The 17,369-nt window shown below is 39.5% G+C and overlaps 1 protein-coding gene and 1 long non-coding RNA gene across 4 annotated transcripts; one reads left to right on the top strand and one right to left on the bottom strand.

Annotated features, from left to right (window-relative positions):
* Positions 1-170: 170 nt before the first annotated feature.
* On the bottom strand, positions 171-14,948 carry CSRP3 (cysteine and glycine rich protein 3). 2 transcript variants are annotated; one of them, XM_075048243.1, is made up of 6 exons: positions 14,817-14,948; positions 8,378-8,509; positions 4,272-4,440; positions 2,818-2,953; positions 2,031-2,124; positions 171-875 (listed from the first exon to the last, which is right to left on the bottom strand). In XM_075048243.1, exons 2-6 carry the CDS (start codon positions 8,487-8,489, stop codon positions 796-798), a joined length of 591 nt encoding a protein of 196 aa, XP_074904344.1. In that variant the 5' UTR covers positions 8,490-8,509; positions 14,817-14,948; the 3' UTR covers positions 171-795. The 2 variants fall into 2 exon arrangements, with proteins under 2 accessions (XP_074904344.1, XP_074904345.1); XM_075048244.1 differs by lacking the exon at positions 14,817-14,948 and having other exon boundaries at positions 780-1,078.
* Positions 5,395-12,997, top strand: LOC142040389 (uncharacterized). 2 transcript variants are annotated; one of them, XR_012653194.1, is made up of 5 exons: positions 5,395-5,932; positions 7,190-7,255; positions 7,340-7,459; positions 10,081-10,302; positions 12,885-12,997. It is a non-coding gene; the product is annotated as an uncharacterized LOC142040389 (long non-coding RNA). The 2 variants fall into 2 exon arrangements; XR_012653195.1 differs by lacking the exons at positions 7,190-7,255; positions 7,340-7,459 and adding an exon at positions 9,443-9,584 and having other exon boundaries at positions 5,843-5,932.
* Positions 14,949-17,369: the final 2,421 nt, after the last annotated feature.

The following is a 17,369-nucleotide window of genomic DNA, read 5'->3' as shown; positions in this document are numbered from 1 at the left end:
AGATCAGAAAATTAAAGTTAAATATCATCTAGAACTGACGACATAAGAGTGAAGTAGTGTAACGAAATGCAATTCTTATTGTTAAGAAATGGGAGATTTCATTCATCTTGTGAAATGCATTAGTCTGTGACGTTGTAGAACATAAAGGCACAAGCAGATTCAAGTAAAAATAATGTGAAGCAATATCAGTACTTTATTGTAGCTTGAAAACATACAATAACAAAACTTACAACACTGTATTCTAAGAAAATGTTATTTTTCTTCAGAACTATCTACCTTTGAGAGAAAGAATTTCAAATCCTTTTTAATTGTCTCAAAGTGAATAACATCTACGTTGCCGTAACACAAAATGTCAACATGTTCAAAATGCCACTAGGAGATTGATAGAAATACAGATGGCATAACATTCTGAATGAAGGAAAATGCAGCCTAAATCAGAACACTCTGACCCTTGTGCTCCATAAGGTATTTCTTTCTTAATGGGACTATATGCTGAGTCTTTAAAATTCCAGTCTAAAATGTGGTAAATACTAGTTTAAGAAGCAATAATGTTTCATGAATAACGTTCCTTGAGGTTTTTTGTCTTTATTTACTGTAAAACAAACATGAATCTTGTTTTATCGCTGTACCTTTTTAAGCTATTCTAAGAATTTCTTAAGATATAAGCTCACAAGTTTTTCCTGCAAGGTGGAAAATATTAAACAAATGCCCTAGGTTCTTAGCAATATGTGATGTTTAATGTTTTACTTGACAACTATCACTCTAGCACTTTGAGTCTATTGCATCCATTTCTTCTCATTCACACTCCTTCTTTTCCACTTGAGTGAGGCCACCAAACCCAATTCCTTTGGGACCGAAATTTTTTGCATAGCAAACTGCAAAAGAAGGAGGGAGGTAAATGGTATTCTGAATGTTTTCATGTAGAAGTAAATGACACTTGGTTTTAGTACTACTATCAAATTTTAGGTTAATAAAAGGAAGGAAATTTGGAATAGTGTCTTTCCCAGAAGTGTTGACAAGTTCTAGTAGTGAAACTGGAATCACATGTTTGAATAAAACAGAAGTCATGTCTGATTTTCTAAAAAAAAAGATTAAGAAACTGTATGTATTTAAGATCTAACTAACACTTTCATTAAAGCTACTTTCCTATGTGAAGATACTCAGTAAAACTTGGTCTGTATGAGTAATACAGACCAAGTAATAAGTTAGAGATTTTCAAAGGAGGTTAAAACAACTAGAACATGTTCGGAAACTATTGATGGTAGTTTAAACCATTCCATTTTAACTCTGTATTACTAAGTGTGTGCGTAGTTAGTTATCACAACTCTGAAGGAAGTAGCAATGGCCAGCATATTTTTCCAAATATGCTAATTTCATCACTTGCAGTTGTCAGACTGTACCCAAAGTCACAGAAATTAAGTATTCTTCTTCAGGATTCTCTATAGCGTTTAGCCTAGGATATAAAAACTTTGCATATTTTCCCCTTAAGCTATTTCTAAGAGTCAAGTGAAGTCTGTGAACTTTCTTGATCTGAGAAGAACATCTGGATGTATAATTAGCATTAATGCGTTATCTTTTGTGCTACCAATATAGTGGAAGTATCTTTTAACTTCTACTGGCAAGAATTCAAATTAAGACTGTGACCTTAAACAGATGACCTTTGAAGATCTGTATCTTTTTGGATTTTTTTTTTTTTTTTTTTTTCAGTGAGTGAGATCGTGCAGGTACAAGAGTCTGCCCAGCAGATATGGCCAGTGTTCTTGTTAGAAGGTCTGAGGACAGATCTGAGAAGATGTCATATTTGTAGAAAAATTAGAACTTTAAAATTTAAATGTTGATAGTAGCAGATGCAACTGCAATGTTACCATAGTTCTTTCCTTTGCCTTCAGAAAGTTGTTAAAAGAAGATAAAATGAAATTTCTTGAAGTTGTTAAGCATGCAACAAGGTAAATCATGATGGCAATACTAGGTCTAAAAATACTAATTATAAATTGACTCAGTAACCCGGTTCAGCTCATTACAGTTCTTACCTTTACAGTAGAGCTCTCCATCTTTGTCTGTAACATTTGTAGATTCTAGACTCTTTCCACAAATAGCACAGCGGAAGCACGTCTTATGCCAAGGCTGAGGAAGTTAAGACAGTGCATTGTGTATTACAGAAAGTGCACAGGCAGCAGATACAAGAAAGAAAGAACTGTTGGTTTTTGTGGTGTGAAAAGGTTAACATTCTTTTGTTGGTCTTACAGCTTCCATTTTTAGTCATTCTAGGTTAGTCTTTTTTCAATTACTTTATCCCATATCAAGATCTTACCTAGTGACTTTGTTATTAATGGAGGTCTAGTAAAAAGTAGGCATCTATAGATGCTTGTTTTGGCCACTTCTTTGATGTGCAAAGATAATATTTTAGTGAGAGTTCCTAGAGCAGAGAGCTAGCATGCCATGTGAGACAGGCTTTTGTTTTTCTAGTCACAGGATCTCTTCAATTTATCTGCAATTGCCACTGCAAATAAATGTTTAAAGTATAAATATCCCCAGAGATGGTAACAGAATAACGGTGGTTAAAAGAGCCAGCCTGTACAGTAGCTGGGTGTTGCTCTTCAGACATTGACAAGATGCAAAAAGTTGAAGGCAGCTTACGAAGAGCACGTGGTTTTAAACCTGAAAGTACATCAGACTCTCCAGCAATTTGATAATTTATCCTGATGTTTTCTTCATCGAGACTATGAGTAAAAATTTAAAAGATCAAGGACCTATTACCTATAGTTTATCACCATTATAAAAGTGTGTTTTGTTTCTAGTGCTGTAGTAACTACTTACTTTTCCTCCTCCCATGATCTTCTCTGCAGCATACACTGATTTGCCACAACGAGGACATTTATCCACATCTACCATCTTTTTGGCAAACTTCGAAGGATTAGGTGGTGTAGAAGGGTGAGAAGACTTTGGTGACCCCCTAAAACAGAAGTTAAATGTTATCTTCATTCTAGAAATAAGATTTCATGATTTTTTGGTAAAGGATAGAAAGTACTAAATTATTGGGCTTAGACATGCAAAAGGGGGGGGAGGAAGAGGAAATGAAAGCATTCTATTGAATTCTGTGTTGCATGATTGAAAAGCTGATATTGTACCTATTTGGGGCTGAGTGCATGGAGCTGACAACAGCCACATGCAGAAAAGATTATATTTAATGAAAAGTGAAAGTAAAAAAAATTTGGTTTATTGAGAGGCAAGAGGGAAAATACAAGCAAAAGATCCCTTTGTTCTTTGTAACTGGCTGTCTGCTGGTGCTCTGTGGAAAATAAAGATTAGTTTTTGTATCCAGATGATTTATTAGTCACTGTAATGTTTGGACAGGGAACTGGTGTTCTTAGCTGGCCTAGGGTCAAAAGCACATCAGAAAAGTAGCTTTGCTTTGGATTTCTGGACTTTTTGCTTTATGTCTTTGTGCTAGCTTAAAGCCTTTCACAGAATGACTTCTGAATTATCTGATTGTTGGCTGGCAACAGGTCATTAAATCTACAGGACGTGACAGTTCTTGACGCAGAACTCTGCCCATAATGGATTTGGATCTTACAAGGAGCTACAGTTAAATACATTATTTAAGCTTTTCTTTCCTGCACAGCATATTGGTTAATTGGTTTCCTTCTAGTTATACCAGAAGAAAGCATTGTTGATTTGGAAATGTGCAGCTTTGAGAATCGTAGAAAAATACTGTAAAAAAGTACTGTCAGAGATAATTATGTGCTTTTGGAAGATGGTATCCCATTAGAATTTCTTTGTTCAAACATGTTCTCAGTGTGTTTGCAAGTGTTATTCGAGCCACAGGGAGGATTTAGAAATGTTATTTCCCCCATTGAGAGGAGAGTTAACAGTATGTGGTAGTGTGATTATTTCTCTTACAGTAAAACCTAACTGTATTTTAGCCTCTCTCAGGAAAAAAAAATATTCTCGCGTTCTGTGGCATTAACCACTGTGCTACTAGTGGCAAATTACAATTGCAATGAATGTATATGTCTGTGGTGGCATATAAAGGCTGCTTCTGCAGAATAATTGCCCATTGAAGGAAGTGATGATTTATAAAAAAGCCTTAAAGAGACTGAATGCCATTAAAAACTGGTAAATTACTGTGTCCACTGAAGGAAAGGTTGTAGGAATGTCTGCTCTACTACTTAGGCTACATGTTGTTATGGACACAGAACAAAATGTCTGAAATACCGGGGTATGTGACAAGAAGTACCAGAAAAAGGTGCTGTCAGTAGAATTTAACTCACTGTTGCAGATTCAAGCCTAGGTGGTCGCCGGTATCGGTGCTGAGACATCCTGCCCCTTGTCCAAAGCCAATACCTTTGGGGCCATATTTTCTCCCGTAACAAGTTTTGCAGTAGATTTCAGATTCGTGAGCTGCTACTGTGGTACTGTCCAGAGCTTTTCTGCAAGCCACTGAAAATAGGAAAAGAGAGGCACATATAAACATTTGTGTTTTCAAATTTGAATTTATGTGGCTCAGAATAAGTATGATTAGTGTTTATTTTTGTTTATCTAAAAATACAGGAAAAGGGTGGTGTTAGGCTGTAATCAGTATAAAACTTCACCGGGCTGCTGCTCAAGTGGTTGTGCATGCACACGACGTGCTCTTCTTTTGCCACTCTGAAGTTCTACTCTAACCCTATGAAAATCATGGGCTTGTTGAAACAATTTGTCTAGATCTGTGAAGCCTGAGATGGAGTGATCATCATCCCAAACTCCGAAATATCAAAAAAAAAAAAAAAAAAAAAAAAAAAGAGGAGGTTGCAGGGGTGTTGACTCTACTGTGCATCTGCACCTTTCAAAATAGTCACTCTGAGTCTGTGGTGGCTTTCTCATCTCAGCCCACACTATTTTAATGTGGCATGTTTCTAAGAGAGGATAAAATGTAGATACCATAGGCAGTCAAGCAGGACATGGTTTTTTTTATTTATTTGTCTGAGCTGTCGTGCAAGGCAAACAAATGATCCCGAATAACTGGTAGTTACAGCTACACTCCTCATCTGCTTGGTGTCTGTGTACGCTGCACTGCTTTTGGAACTCGGTGTGACACAGTCCCCACCCCATCGTGGGAGGATGGAGCTTTCAGTTTGGAGTGCCTATAGAAAAAAATTGGGGGGTTGTAGTATGCTTAAAACCCCAAATTTAAACACTTCTTACAAATTGTTCACTATCAACAGTGGTTGATGGGGGCGGGGACAGGGGGAAGGTAGGGAAAAACTTTCTCTACAACTTCCCTTGAATGCCCCAGAGAGGGCATTGCAGTCATGCATGGGCTGCTGACAACTTGGAAAATAAAGTTGTTTAGCTCATGTAAACAACAGAAACCTATGAAATACAGAAGTATTGAAAGTGGTTGGAAGTGCAAGCTCTACAAGAGCTAGCGGAGTGTTCAACTAGTCCTTTTTCTCCCATGTTTATTTTAACTGTCCTGCTGTGAGACTAAAATTCATCCACATCAGGGAACTTAAAGCTGATACTGGAACCACTGCAGCTTTATATCTGTCACTGGCCTGTGTAGAGGGGAAAATAATTTGCAAGGACCTTTACAGTTAATAGAAATAAAACGAGGGGCTTCTGTAAATGTGTGAACCTGATCTCGTCGTGCTACAGTCTCTTCTGCTTTGAGACGGTAATTATGTTTGCTAAGGGAGTTAAGGGATGATGGAAACTCTAGCAGTAGATAAAGTGTTTCTATTTCTGGCACCTTGGGGATAGAATATCAATTCACCACAACAGATGGAGCAAAAGCCCTTCAAGTGCTATTGTTGAAATAACTTTGAGACCTGTCATCTGCTAACAGATACTGTTGGCGAGCCGGCACTAAGAAGTTTCAGGTTGGTGGCGTGAGATCCTGCCAAATGTCCGTCACAGCTGCGGTTTAAGTAAAAGCTGATGGGGAAACAAGGTAGGTGAACGGTACTCTGCACGGGAAGGAGGGTTTGTTGGAAAGAAGTTTCTCTCTGGTAATGTTTGTAGGGAAAAATTGGAGCAGAGAGAGTGTGATTTATAGTTTAGCTTGTCTCATCCTTACTGTGGTGACAGGTTGGTTTCAATTGTTTTATAATTTTGCCCAAATTGAACTTTTTGATCAAAAAATACTGGTGTGTTTTGTGTGTCTGCTCAAATATAATGTAAAATATAAAATATATTTTAAATATATTTAATATAAAAATATATAAAAGCTCAGCTAAGTAGGTTAACTGTTTCCATAACCGAGAATAGGTTGGGGAGGATTCTTTTTCTTCTGTTGAGAAATGAAATCCTATAATTGGTTCATTGAAAAGCCCATGAACATGATACTGAGTCGTCCAGAGCTGCTGATTAGCGTGTGTGAATCATGGGAAAAGGAAAGCCAATTAACATACCTTTCATATGCCAGCTGGGCTTAGATGCATCTTTACTTTTTGACCTTAAACATGCTTCTGCTGGAAATGCTTTTTTTAGTATCTAACCTATTAATAATTTAGTTCAGACTTGTGACTATAAGGGGCAAAGAAATAAAATAAAATAAACAAAAGAAACCCCCCCAAATCCCAACCAACCAACCCCCAAAAAAACAACAAAACCCCACCACAAACCAAACAAACAGCTGGCAGAGCTAATGGATGCATGTTGTTTACTGTGAATCACTGAAAAAGACAATCAGTTATGCTAAGAATGAAGCTTAAACTTGTTCCAGTATTAGGTGGGAAGGCAATATTATTAACTATGCCCTATTAGGACAGCTGTTTATTTTTGTTAGGTACTGGAGAGTCTACTCATTTGTCGTTTTCTGCCCTATGATTTTCAAGCATTTGATAAAGCACAAGCGTCACTTAAAGCTTTTCTCATAATTACCACATTTGTGTCCCTCTCCCTATAGTTTCTCTGATAGCGAGTATTAATCGTTATAGGCAGCTCATGAAAGCAATAAGTCTCTAGTTTTCACAAAACTGAGGTGTTTGCCATTCTGTAAGAATTGGCCGAAGGTTGTCAATTAACTGAAAATTTTTTGAGGGAATTCTTTCTTAGTCTTTTAGGCATCACTTGCAGGGCACTTAGAGAAAGGCAGAGATTACTCAAGTGTATCCTTTGGACTGATTCTGCATAGCGCTCTACTGTGTTATCTAAGCATGTAATATCAGTCTTATGCCTCCAAATAAGAATTTTTCTATCTATCCAGGAAAGCAGGGTGAAAAATTGGATTCAGTGGGTGCTAAGCTGTCATGCTGGAATTCATACAGCAAAGGTACTAAATCTCAAGTATTTTCTGCAAAATAAACTATTTGGCTATCTTTAGTTCTTATCGAATTGTTTACTCTCCTCCACAAAGGGCAAACAGAGCGGAATCGATACCTTCTCTCTTAATTTTTCAAGTGCTAGCTCAACGGCAGAGAAAGCAAAATTCCTGGAAGCTATCTGCCAAACATTACACAGTGCGTGGAGTAAAAGAGTAAGTGAAATGGGATTATATGAAATATGGGGAAGGAGGAGACTGAGGCACTTGTAGGGTGTTGGTGGGAGATTTTGATGACACTGGGGTAATGTCTTTTAGCTTTCTTGTGTGAAATGAATTAATGTTAGGATTCACCATAAAAGTAATCATCTCCTGTAATATCCTAATAAGACAATTTCTGTCTAATGAGTGCTGTTTGTTTAGTTCTTTTAGATGTTTTAGCTTGAAACAAACCCATAATAGGCTACGTTGCGAGACAGAAGGTAGGGTTTCTTGGAGATGGACCTAGATACTGTGATTCTGCAGCACTCTAGTGTCCCTAACAAAAATCATCCAGTGCATGTTTGGAAAAAGAAAAGCCGCGAGTCTGAGAAGCAGATTGCTCAGGGTAAAGGACTAGAAAATTGGGCTTGATTATTAAGAGCTGCTGTGGAGTAGCACAATGGCATTTCAGAAAAATGGCATTTCAGAAAGCTGGCTTCTGCTTTGAAAACCGTTACAGTAATTTTCCATCCTTCCGTTACTAAAAGCATGGGAAACAGGTTTCATCTTTAGGTTTCTGGTGAGCGCTGGACCAGAATCCATCTCGCTATGCTGTACTTTAGGTAGGATGATTAAGATGTGACTGCCCTCTACTTCAGGCTTTCCCAGAAGTAAGGTGCATAAGCTTTACAAAACTTTCCCTGTGTGAAATTCAGTCTGATGCTGGTTGCTTCTACCATCCTGTATGTTGCTTAGGGTGGTGTTTAAAAGTCTGCTGTAGGTGTCTTGTGAGCAAACATGTTGAATCGGGGAAACTACGAAGCTTCTTTATTGCATGCAAAGTAATACAAAAGTAAATTTACTAGCTTTAATGGAAGATTTATACAGAGCTATGGGAATACTGTGAAGTTAAAACAGTGTAGCCCAGCTTACTGCAGAGGAAGCATGTCTTGTGAAAACTCCTTCCATTGCACTGGATTTCCTCAGCGTGGTACACTGTCTTTTCACAGGCACCACATTTGGCTCCACCTCCCCAGTTCGGCATCCTTATATGTGAAAGGTGACCTGGAAAATCAAATTACATAAATGAATGCAACAGCAAAAGTGAATTATTTTAAACAGGACAGCTTGATATTTTTTTTTTTAATTATTTTTTTTCCTCCCTCTCCAGTCAACTGCTATTGCATATCCACAATATACTACATACCCATGCGGTAGCAGGAACGCATTCTATCCATGGGTGAGGATACTAGCCTGGTGCTTTGGGGAGGGCAGAGACAGTTTAAATCCTCTGTCCTGTGTGACCCTCTTTTGTAAACAAGGATATTCCTTAGCTCGGCATATTGCGATGGTAAATATGTGAAGTGATTGTGAGGTGTTTCAATGAAAAGGTGCCAGGATCACTCAAACCTCTCCTGGAAAAGTGGATCTAGGATTTATTTTCCAACAAATAGTCATTTTCTTTCAATCCTGCCCTCGCCTGTATCCCAAGTGTAGCTTTTTCCCCTCTGTTTTTGCTTTATGTGTGTTGATCTGGTTTTGCGAGGCAATTTTTAATGGAGGCTAACAAACACTTTGAAGCTTTACTGGACTTTAAGCAAAAGTGTGGACAGTACTTGGCATTAAATTTTCTACAGAACAATATTCTACCTAGACTCTCTCTTAAGAGACAGCATATAGTACTATTTATACATCTCCAAAGCAAGCGCTAATTCATCCAGTGCCACATGAGCTTCCTTGGTGACATGTATAAAGGCAATTTTCTGTGTCAGTATGATGATATTCTATACAATTCACACCTGGAAAATTCCACCTTAAAGTTTAACAGATCGATGTTGTTTCAGAGGACACTTTAATAGAAACAAGTTGTTTGTTGCTTTTCTGAATTCCTCCTAAGACAGCTGCAAGATCACTGTGCTGCACAGCCGTTACAAAGTAATAATAGGTAGGTTCCTAAGGTGCTTAAAGCATGTTTTTCATTGTCAATTGTTTCTAAAGTCTAAACATCGGAGAAAAAGAGTCGTCGTTACTGTTCCAGTTCTTGCTGTTCCAGTTACTGTTGAAGTGACTTGCCCAAGGTCACACAGGAGAGCGGTGTCGGAGCCAGGAGCCCAGCGTAGGTCGCCTGATGGCAGGCTCAGTAAGTGCCCTTCCTGATGATTGCACTATCACGCATCTGAAACAACCTCAACCTACGGTTTGCCCTTCTGTTTTTTTGTTTGAGTCATCGTTTCTGGAAAGACTGGGACGTCATCTTGTCACCTGCACATCGTATTATCGGGTTGTTCCAAACTCCTGGCACAGGCCTTCCATCTCCTTCTTGGAAAATCAGTCACCTTCTTATTATAGTTCTTTCGAAGCCTGCTTGTGCTATTTGTGTTTGATTAAATTTGCCATAAGATACTCTTAGCGTTCAAAATCCTTTCCTTGGTTGAATCAGACCTGCTACCTGAGAATTTTATTCTGAGGTCAAGTGAGAGAGAGAGGGGAATTCATCACAGCAGCGATGTAACATAGTTGGTATTTTCAATGCTTGCAGTTTAGACTAACATTTTACTGTGTGTGTACATTGGACACTAGTGTCCCATGTTTATTGTCATCTCAGCAACTTTTGTACTGTATCTTCTGAATTTCAGAGCGAGATGAACAATTTCTACATGCCACCTCTGCAAGCTGAAACTGAAGCTGGAGGGAATTATTTCTGGCAACTAACGCTAAAAATCATGCAATGCTATAAAAGACACGTCTGTCCAGCAAAAGGAAAGTAGCATAGGAGTGTGTGCACATGCTGAAGCGGCAACACTGAAGACATAGCAACGTGGGCACGTTTTAACAATCAGTGTTTGATAACAATGAAGGTACCAGCATATCCAAACATCTCTGCTTTAGTACTGCGGTTATTAGTATGTCCTTAACCCTGTATAATTACATATTCACTGTTGTGACTCTTACTTGCAGTAGACAGCATACCTGTCATCCTCATGCAAGATCCAATCTCTCCTTCTCTTTGTGACGCTGATTTATGCTCAGCTGAACAACCTCCCCAGCTCAATCAGCCTAGTCCTTTGCTGTCATACAGCAACGGCATTGTTCATCTCTTTCAGACCCTGTCGGTTCTCTTGGGAGGCTGTTCGCGAGCCGAACTGCTCTGACAGAAAACAGTAATGATGCAAAAAGGAAAACTCTAACCTTGCCTCTAACTCTGCTTATCTGTAATGTGACAAGTAGGAAGCAAAAATCTGATGTAGCTGAAATAAGAAACAAAAATAACTGCACACAAGGAACGGACTATGAATTTGGTCCCTTCTTACTCAGTGAAGGCTTTACTGAACAGCCATGTTAAAATCTTTTTTCCATTGCTTTTAAATGGGAGATAACGGAACAGAGAAATCTTTCACGTAGGTAAAATCTTGTTGTCTCATTCTGCCATTCTGTATTTTCTCCTATTTTTGAAGTACTTATGTATCAGTGCCATTTTTTTCTCTTATAAAAATAGCTCAAGTAATGCTTCAAACATTTTAAGGGAAGGAAGAGCGACGGGAGATAAAAATCAGTTTTGTGACACTTTCTTGAAAATTAAAATGAGATTTCCGTGTTCACAATACTCCCTTTCAAATCAAGTTTCCAGTCGAATCCCTTCCCAGCTGGAGCAGCACCGATAACTGCCTGGGAGAAGAGCAGTTTGTACCTCCAGTCTCTATAAAACTCCTTCTGCTGTTTTAGGTCCCCTCAAAAGCACACCAAGCATCTCAATCTGTGGCAACAGGATACTTGTCGGAAAGTAGCTCCAATTACATCATTAGCTGAAGGAAAAAAAATAATCTCTGAAAAAGTCTGATAATGCGTGATAGTAAACCTTGTGCTGTTACAGGCTGTGGTTAGAGCTCTTAAAAGGACCATTGCTCCTGAGGCTAATTATAGTGACATGACTGGGCATGCATACACTTTTTCCATGTTTTTTTGGCATCACCTGATGGGAAGCTGTAGGAGAAAGAAGTCACAGTAAAACTTTCCCATAAGGATACCGGTGTAAGAATGGCAGCGTATGCCGTGATGTCTGCGCTGGCTGCCTTAACGGCTGGGTGAGGTACCAAGGCAAGTCCGTGCTCTTCGTTTCCTGGCTTTATTCCTCTCTCCCAACGCTGAACGGCAGCGGCCATCCCTGTGGACGCTGCCTGTGCAGCAGTATTACCACGAGCAAGTAAATTCTACGGGGTATATGGCATTCATCATTTTCTTCTTATCTAAATTATAACAGTGGATAAAGCTCTATCCTTACAACATGCAAATAGAACTTGGTCTTCTGTTTGTAATAAGAAAAAATACACCCAAATTCTTAATTTCATTAGATTTCAGTTTCCAAATCTCCTTGAATTGCCTGAACTTTGTAGTCTTAATCTGGTTAACTGCAGTGTCTGCTAACCACACGGTACTTCTCACATTTTGATGATCTACTGGAAGATAGAGTGGACCCATTCTAAATGTATGAAACATGTGACGGAGAAACTTTGGAGCATTAGTGTTGCGACACGTTGGCAGGCACTCACAGTACTGTTAAGCTGGAGGAGTGTTCTTGGACTTGCTCTAATAGTATTCAGCAGCTTGTATCGTTCCGCTTCAAAATGCAGCTACTATATGGAGTAGAATTTATACACACTAGATGGGCAGCCAAGGATACGTGCTTCTCGTTATTTAGAGCTTGTAACACTACCACATAGGCTAGCCTGGGAGCAAGGAAGCCTTTGAAGTGTTTCTGTGCTCTGCCCAGGCATGAAAAAATGTGAGCCGTCTTCTGTTGTGCTGTTAGTCATACCGTACAAATCTGGATGTCACGTAGCTATTGCAGAGTGTGTCCCACTCAGAGTGCTATCGATAAGTATATAATCCAAAAATATATTTAGATCCATTGATCTAAATGGGAAGTGGATGCATTACTGGCCCGATGAAGTTGTGTAGAGGAGTAAAAGGCAGCGCTGGTGCTAGACGGTGTGGTGCAGGTGAAAACTATGTTGAAAGTAAATTTGGTGTTTCCTTGCTAAGCAGGAGGTTTTCCCTCCTATGTGCTTACGTGTTTGACAGTCTAGAGCTCAGGGTCGTATCTGAATGGACTGCAGAAGTTGTGTTTTGTGTGGCTGGGAGGATTATTTCAGGGTGCCACATGTGCTACGGGATGGCTTTGAAGGGGATAAATGGAATGGGAATGTCGGTCTTCATGACCACCGGTAGGAATAGTGGTAGGAATGCTGAATGGGGACTGACAGATAGGACGTGCCTTGCATCGCTCTCTATTTTAGACCCAGCTAGCTGTTTGGTCTAGAATCAGTTGAAAGTATAAGAATACTGATTCCTTACCTAATAAATAAACAGTAATAATTAAAATTAAATCACTGTCTACGTTGAAATGCTAGTATCAAGGCTACGTTTGAAATTCTTTTCCCAGCTGAAGTCTGTGGGAAATGCCAACGCAGGCAGGACTTCATTCTGGTATCTAATCAGAGCTCCGCTGCTGACCTGTCCTGTGACCACCAGTGACTCATTCGACTGTCCTTACTGTTACCCGCCTCACCAGTACCTTGGGGGTAAGGATATATAGCTTCCTTTATAAAAGTAGCAATAAAATGGTGCTGTGGTTTTTCTCTTTCTCTGCAACTAACGCCCACTGTTAGGTTTTATCTCGATGTGTCTGCAGCGTAAAGTGCGGTTCCTGCCACTGCATCTCAAAAAGCCTGAAGGTGTTTTTGTCAAAATCCAATCCATTGCAGAAAGCGTTCTCTCTCAGCAGAATAGATTCACAACAGAGAAAACGTTTGTGTTTGAAGATTGAACTCATTTAATGAAGATGCAGTATTGTTAGGTATTTATAACCATATTTCTTACATTCTGATGCATTCAATGGACTATGGATATAGGTAAATTTTAAGTTTATTAACATCATACATTTACCCTCCACCACAATCTCATTATATGACTAGCATTTTTCCTTTATTTCTGCAGTAAACAAACACACAGATCAAGGGATGGGAATTTCCACACTGACACAGGAAAGTAAATAGTGATTTTTTTTTTTCATTGACACTGGTCACTCCGAGTTACACAAGCCCTTTTGAAACAAAAGATTTTAAGTGACTTGCTATGAAGCACGTGATGTGCAAAGCTGATAGAAAAACCCAGACTCCTGTGTCTGAGTCCTTTGCTTTCATCTCTGTCCTTCCAAATTACCTGTTATTTTCTAGCATAGTAATGCCACGTTTCTTTTAAAACTTCTTGATGTACGCTTTTGCAGAAATTTAAGATTGCACCTCCAAAAAATACGATACCCTGACGCTAGAACAAGGTACTCTGCTCTGACTTAAAAAAAACTAACGAACCCCACCCCCGTTACTTGCACATACACGCTCAGAGTTCAGTTTGATTCACGTGGCTGTGCAAAACTGCATCCTGCTGTACAAATGACCTGTTCCTTTTTCCAGCCCTAATCCTGGGCTATCAACTTTCACTTTTCCTCCCACAAGATCCTTCTCTAAATCCTTATCCGTGCACTAAGTCTTTTAAGTGCCAAGCAAAACTGTTAAGGACTGTGAAATGGTGCCATGATGATTGAGATCAGACACAGAATTATTTTATCTACATACAAGGCTTTATTCTTTGAAATAATTTTACCTTTAGGTAGAAAACTTTTCAAAGTTTTTTGTTTTTTTTTTTTTTAACTGTTGGTGCTTTTCTAAAGACTTGACCAACTGTGCTGTCTTCTAATGCTTGCATGATGGACGTGTGAATTCTTTGATCCTACATTCTTACCTAGCCATTTTCTGTTGAGTCTGCATGGAATTTTTCTTCTCATTTGATACAAAACCAATTGGTCACTGACATTAAATATTTTGAGGGTTTGGGGTTTTTGTTTGGTTGGTTGTTTGGTTGTTTTTTTTACTTCCAGAATACTTTTCTTTGCAAAATTATGAAAGCACGTAAATTTGTATGCTTTTAAAAGTGCATGTACAAAGACAAATTATTTGTGGAAAACATAATTCTGTAGCTTTCTAACAAAATGTTTTAAAGCTTCTGAAACTTCTCTTATCCAGTCTTGCATGTAGTCAAAATGTGTATCTCATTAACGAGGATGCCCACAGCCCCGTTCTTGTAACACTAGTAGCTACAACAGGCTGAGAAGCCCAGAAGAATTTCTCTTACTGGCTGGCTACTCCAAACCTAAAATACTGCTCTCAGCTCCATAGGATTTACATTTCTGTACTATACCTACATCTATTTCTTTGTCAAGCAACAAGCTGTTTCTACCACCTGTTAGGGAAAAAAAAATAAAAATACCCAAACCCTTATATCAGAGTCTTGGCAAAACCCGATATGCCGTACTTACCAGAGTCGCTGGATGTTTCTCCCTGTCTTCTTGGGCCTCGAAGGGTTCGAACACGAGGGATTCCTGCGCTCTTTTAAATGCAGTGGCCACTGCTGTCAGCCCTATAAGCTGGAAGGGGAGGGGAATGAGAGAGAGTTTCAGGGATCTGAGCAATGCCATTGCTATCGCCAAGCTGAAAATAACCTCTGACAAAAGCCTGGCATTTTGTCCCCTTATGTCCACTTGTGAGTAGGTGGACAACAATGCAGCCCCTCAGATTACACCTAGAGGGCATTCCTAACTGCCGTCTAATAGATCAGAAATAAAGATTAAAGTTTTATAGTTGCTACTGCATTGCTTGAATGTGAATCATAAAATAACAGCTCCTGAAATGAGGATTTAGTCATAAATAATCACATTGCCAAAAGTAATTTACCAAAATAACTATTAAAAAAACCCCAAACAAACCTGTTTGTAGGAGCCTCCGGAACTCAACAGTTTCAAACCAAATAGAATTTCACTCTGCAGTTCATGATTTGATAGATAAAACTGGTTTGTCTTTTAGGGTATGGAGGATTACGCTTCTCACTCTAATATTGAAATTTTTACTGGTTTTAGGCATTAAGATGACTAGTTAATATGTATAACGTTTAGCATGTCTGATCATTGCAGCTGCATTTGCCATGCCTACCTTGGAAGAGGATGATGCTGCACACATGTTAGAGATGTGGACAATAAAGTATGAAGCACTTAAAGTTCACTTTTTACAAGGTTTTATTTTCTGTGCTTTAAAGATTTAGAAGCTAATTCTTGTTTTCTAAAGGGACTTCAGCAGCTTTGTTCAGTATCATGGACTTAGCTGTGCGTGAAGGGGCCAAGCCCTTACAGCCTTGGGGGTTAAACACCAGGACTCTGAAGCTGAGAGTCTGAACCCTGGGACTTCCATGGGAGCGTAAGGAAATTAGCTGCCAAATCCACGTCAGGATTTTTGGGGTCTGTTCGCTGAGGCTACTTTGAAAACTCTTGGGAGCCTATAGATCATTGACTGTTGAGTCCAGCAAAAATTTTATAATGCAGAGACAGGTTCTCGTTGTCAAGTTGGAGGACTATTTTTCCCTAAGCAGGAGAGCTGGACTCCGTCTCTCCTTGGTCATTCTCCCTGGATAGTTAAAGGAACTCTTCTGCCTATGTCAGACAAGGCTAAATGCAGAGGTGACGGAGCAGTGTACGTGGTATGGACGTTTGTTGTACGATGGCAGCAAGGAGGGGTTGGGGCAGGACTGAGCTTGCTGTTGGAGTACAGGGAAAGTGTTAAGCAGCTTGTAACCGCTTTGTGTTTGCAGCCTCGGTGATTTCTAAGTTAGGACCCTTGCAATTTGAGGGAACTGAATCTTCTTCACTGATCCTCACTCGCATCATGTAGATCATGTACTTGGGTGGATTTGCACGGTAACCAACTGCAGGGAAATCTGTCGAGAGATTACCCCAAAATGTCAGTAAGTATTTTACCTTTAGGTTTGTCAGAGAATTTAAGGGGAAAAGGCAGGGAACAACCTTCAGTTTCCTGGTATTGGGTGTTCATTTCTGTACTTCTGTGCTACCCCGGATACTGTGTGCTCCCGTAAGGAAGCGAGTCTGGTTGAGAGGCTCTTTCCAGCTCAAAGGAGCAGTCAGACCCCTTGTGGGTTAGTTGGCATTTCATATAATCCCTGGTCCACTGTGGTTATCGGGGCCTGAGACTGGAAGAACAGACTCGAAATATGCAGCTGGAACATACACATGGATGAATTTTTATATTCCTGGTGGAGCGGGAAGGTAGTGTTTTCTGTAAATCAAAGGTAGGGATTAAAAAACTCTGCTCCGAGGACTGGAACGCAGCATATCAAAAGCGAAGCGAGCCTGAGGATCAGAGGGACTTCCCTAGAGCTTGGCAGCAGAGCACATCGGGTACTCGGGTCACGCTCGAGGGTGGGTGATGCAGGTCGGAAGAGCAGTGAGCTCAGCTAGTTGGAGCGAAATGCAAGTCTTCTGGGGAATAGGGTACTTTGAGCAGAGAAGCGGTAGTTTCTGAGCCTGCAAAATGAACAAGTTAAAGCGCTAGGTGTTATAAAGCCTGCGTGAAAAAACAAGCAACTGTGTTCTGACAGGAGCCAAGGGACACTAGGCAGCAAGTCAGAATATATGTTCAGCTTTTCAGAACAGAGCACTGTTTGTGAGGAGACCATTTCTCCAAGCCTAATTACTGTAGTTTCTTATTCTGTCAACTGCGGTGTCCAAGAATGAAAGGTTTGTAGTTTGTTTCCTTTGAATAACGCAAGTTTCTGTAAGTCTTTGTCTTTATACTTCTAGAATTAAATTGATAGAATGTGTAAGGAACATCGATCAATTACCACTTTGGAGAAGGAAAAAAAAAAATCTATTCGCTGCTGCAGTGAGAATTCCTCCATTTTCCAGCTTTTATTCTCCTCTCTCTCTCATGCAGGAGTATTTCAGTAGTGATTGTATTCTGTCATGTGTAGTTTATATTAAAATTTTGCATTATTAAAGAGCAAGGCAGTTGGTTTTACTGCGTTA

Source organism: Buteo buteo, chromosome 16, assembly GCF_964188355.1.
Source record: "Buteo buteo chromosome 16, bButBut1.hap1.1, whole genome shotgun sequence".
Classification (NCBI taxonomy): Eukaryota; Metazoa; Chordata; class Aves; order Accipitriformes; family Accipitridae; genus Buteo; species Buteo buteo.
Note: the sequence above shows the minus strand (reverse complement) of the source record. Positions and strands in the feature narration are given on the sequence as shown.

What these genes read in the sequence shown, in the direction of transcription:
- CSRP3 (XM_075048243.1), bottom strand. Translation starts at nt 8,489, where the DNA reads ATGCCGAACTGGGGAGGTGGAGCCAAATGTGGTGCCTGTGAAAAGACA. An exon ending in CTAGGCTTGAATCTGCAACA is followed by an intron (nt 2,954 to 4,271) that starts GTGAGTTAAATT and finishes CTTCTGTTTTAG; the next exon opens with GGGGTCACCAAAGTCTTCTC. An exon ending in TGGAGAGCTCTACTGTAAAG is followed by an intron (nt 876 to 2,030) that starts GTAAGAACTGTA and finishes CTTCTTTTGCAG; the next exon opens with TTTGCTATGCAAAAAATTTC.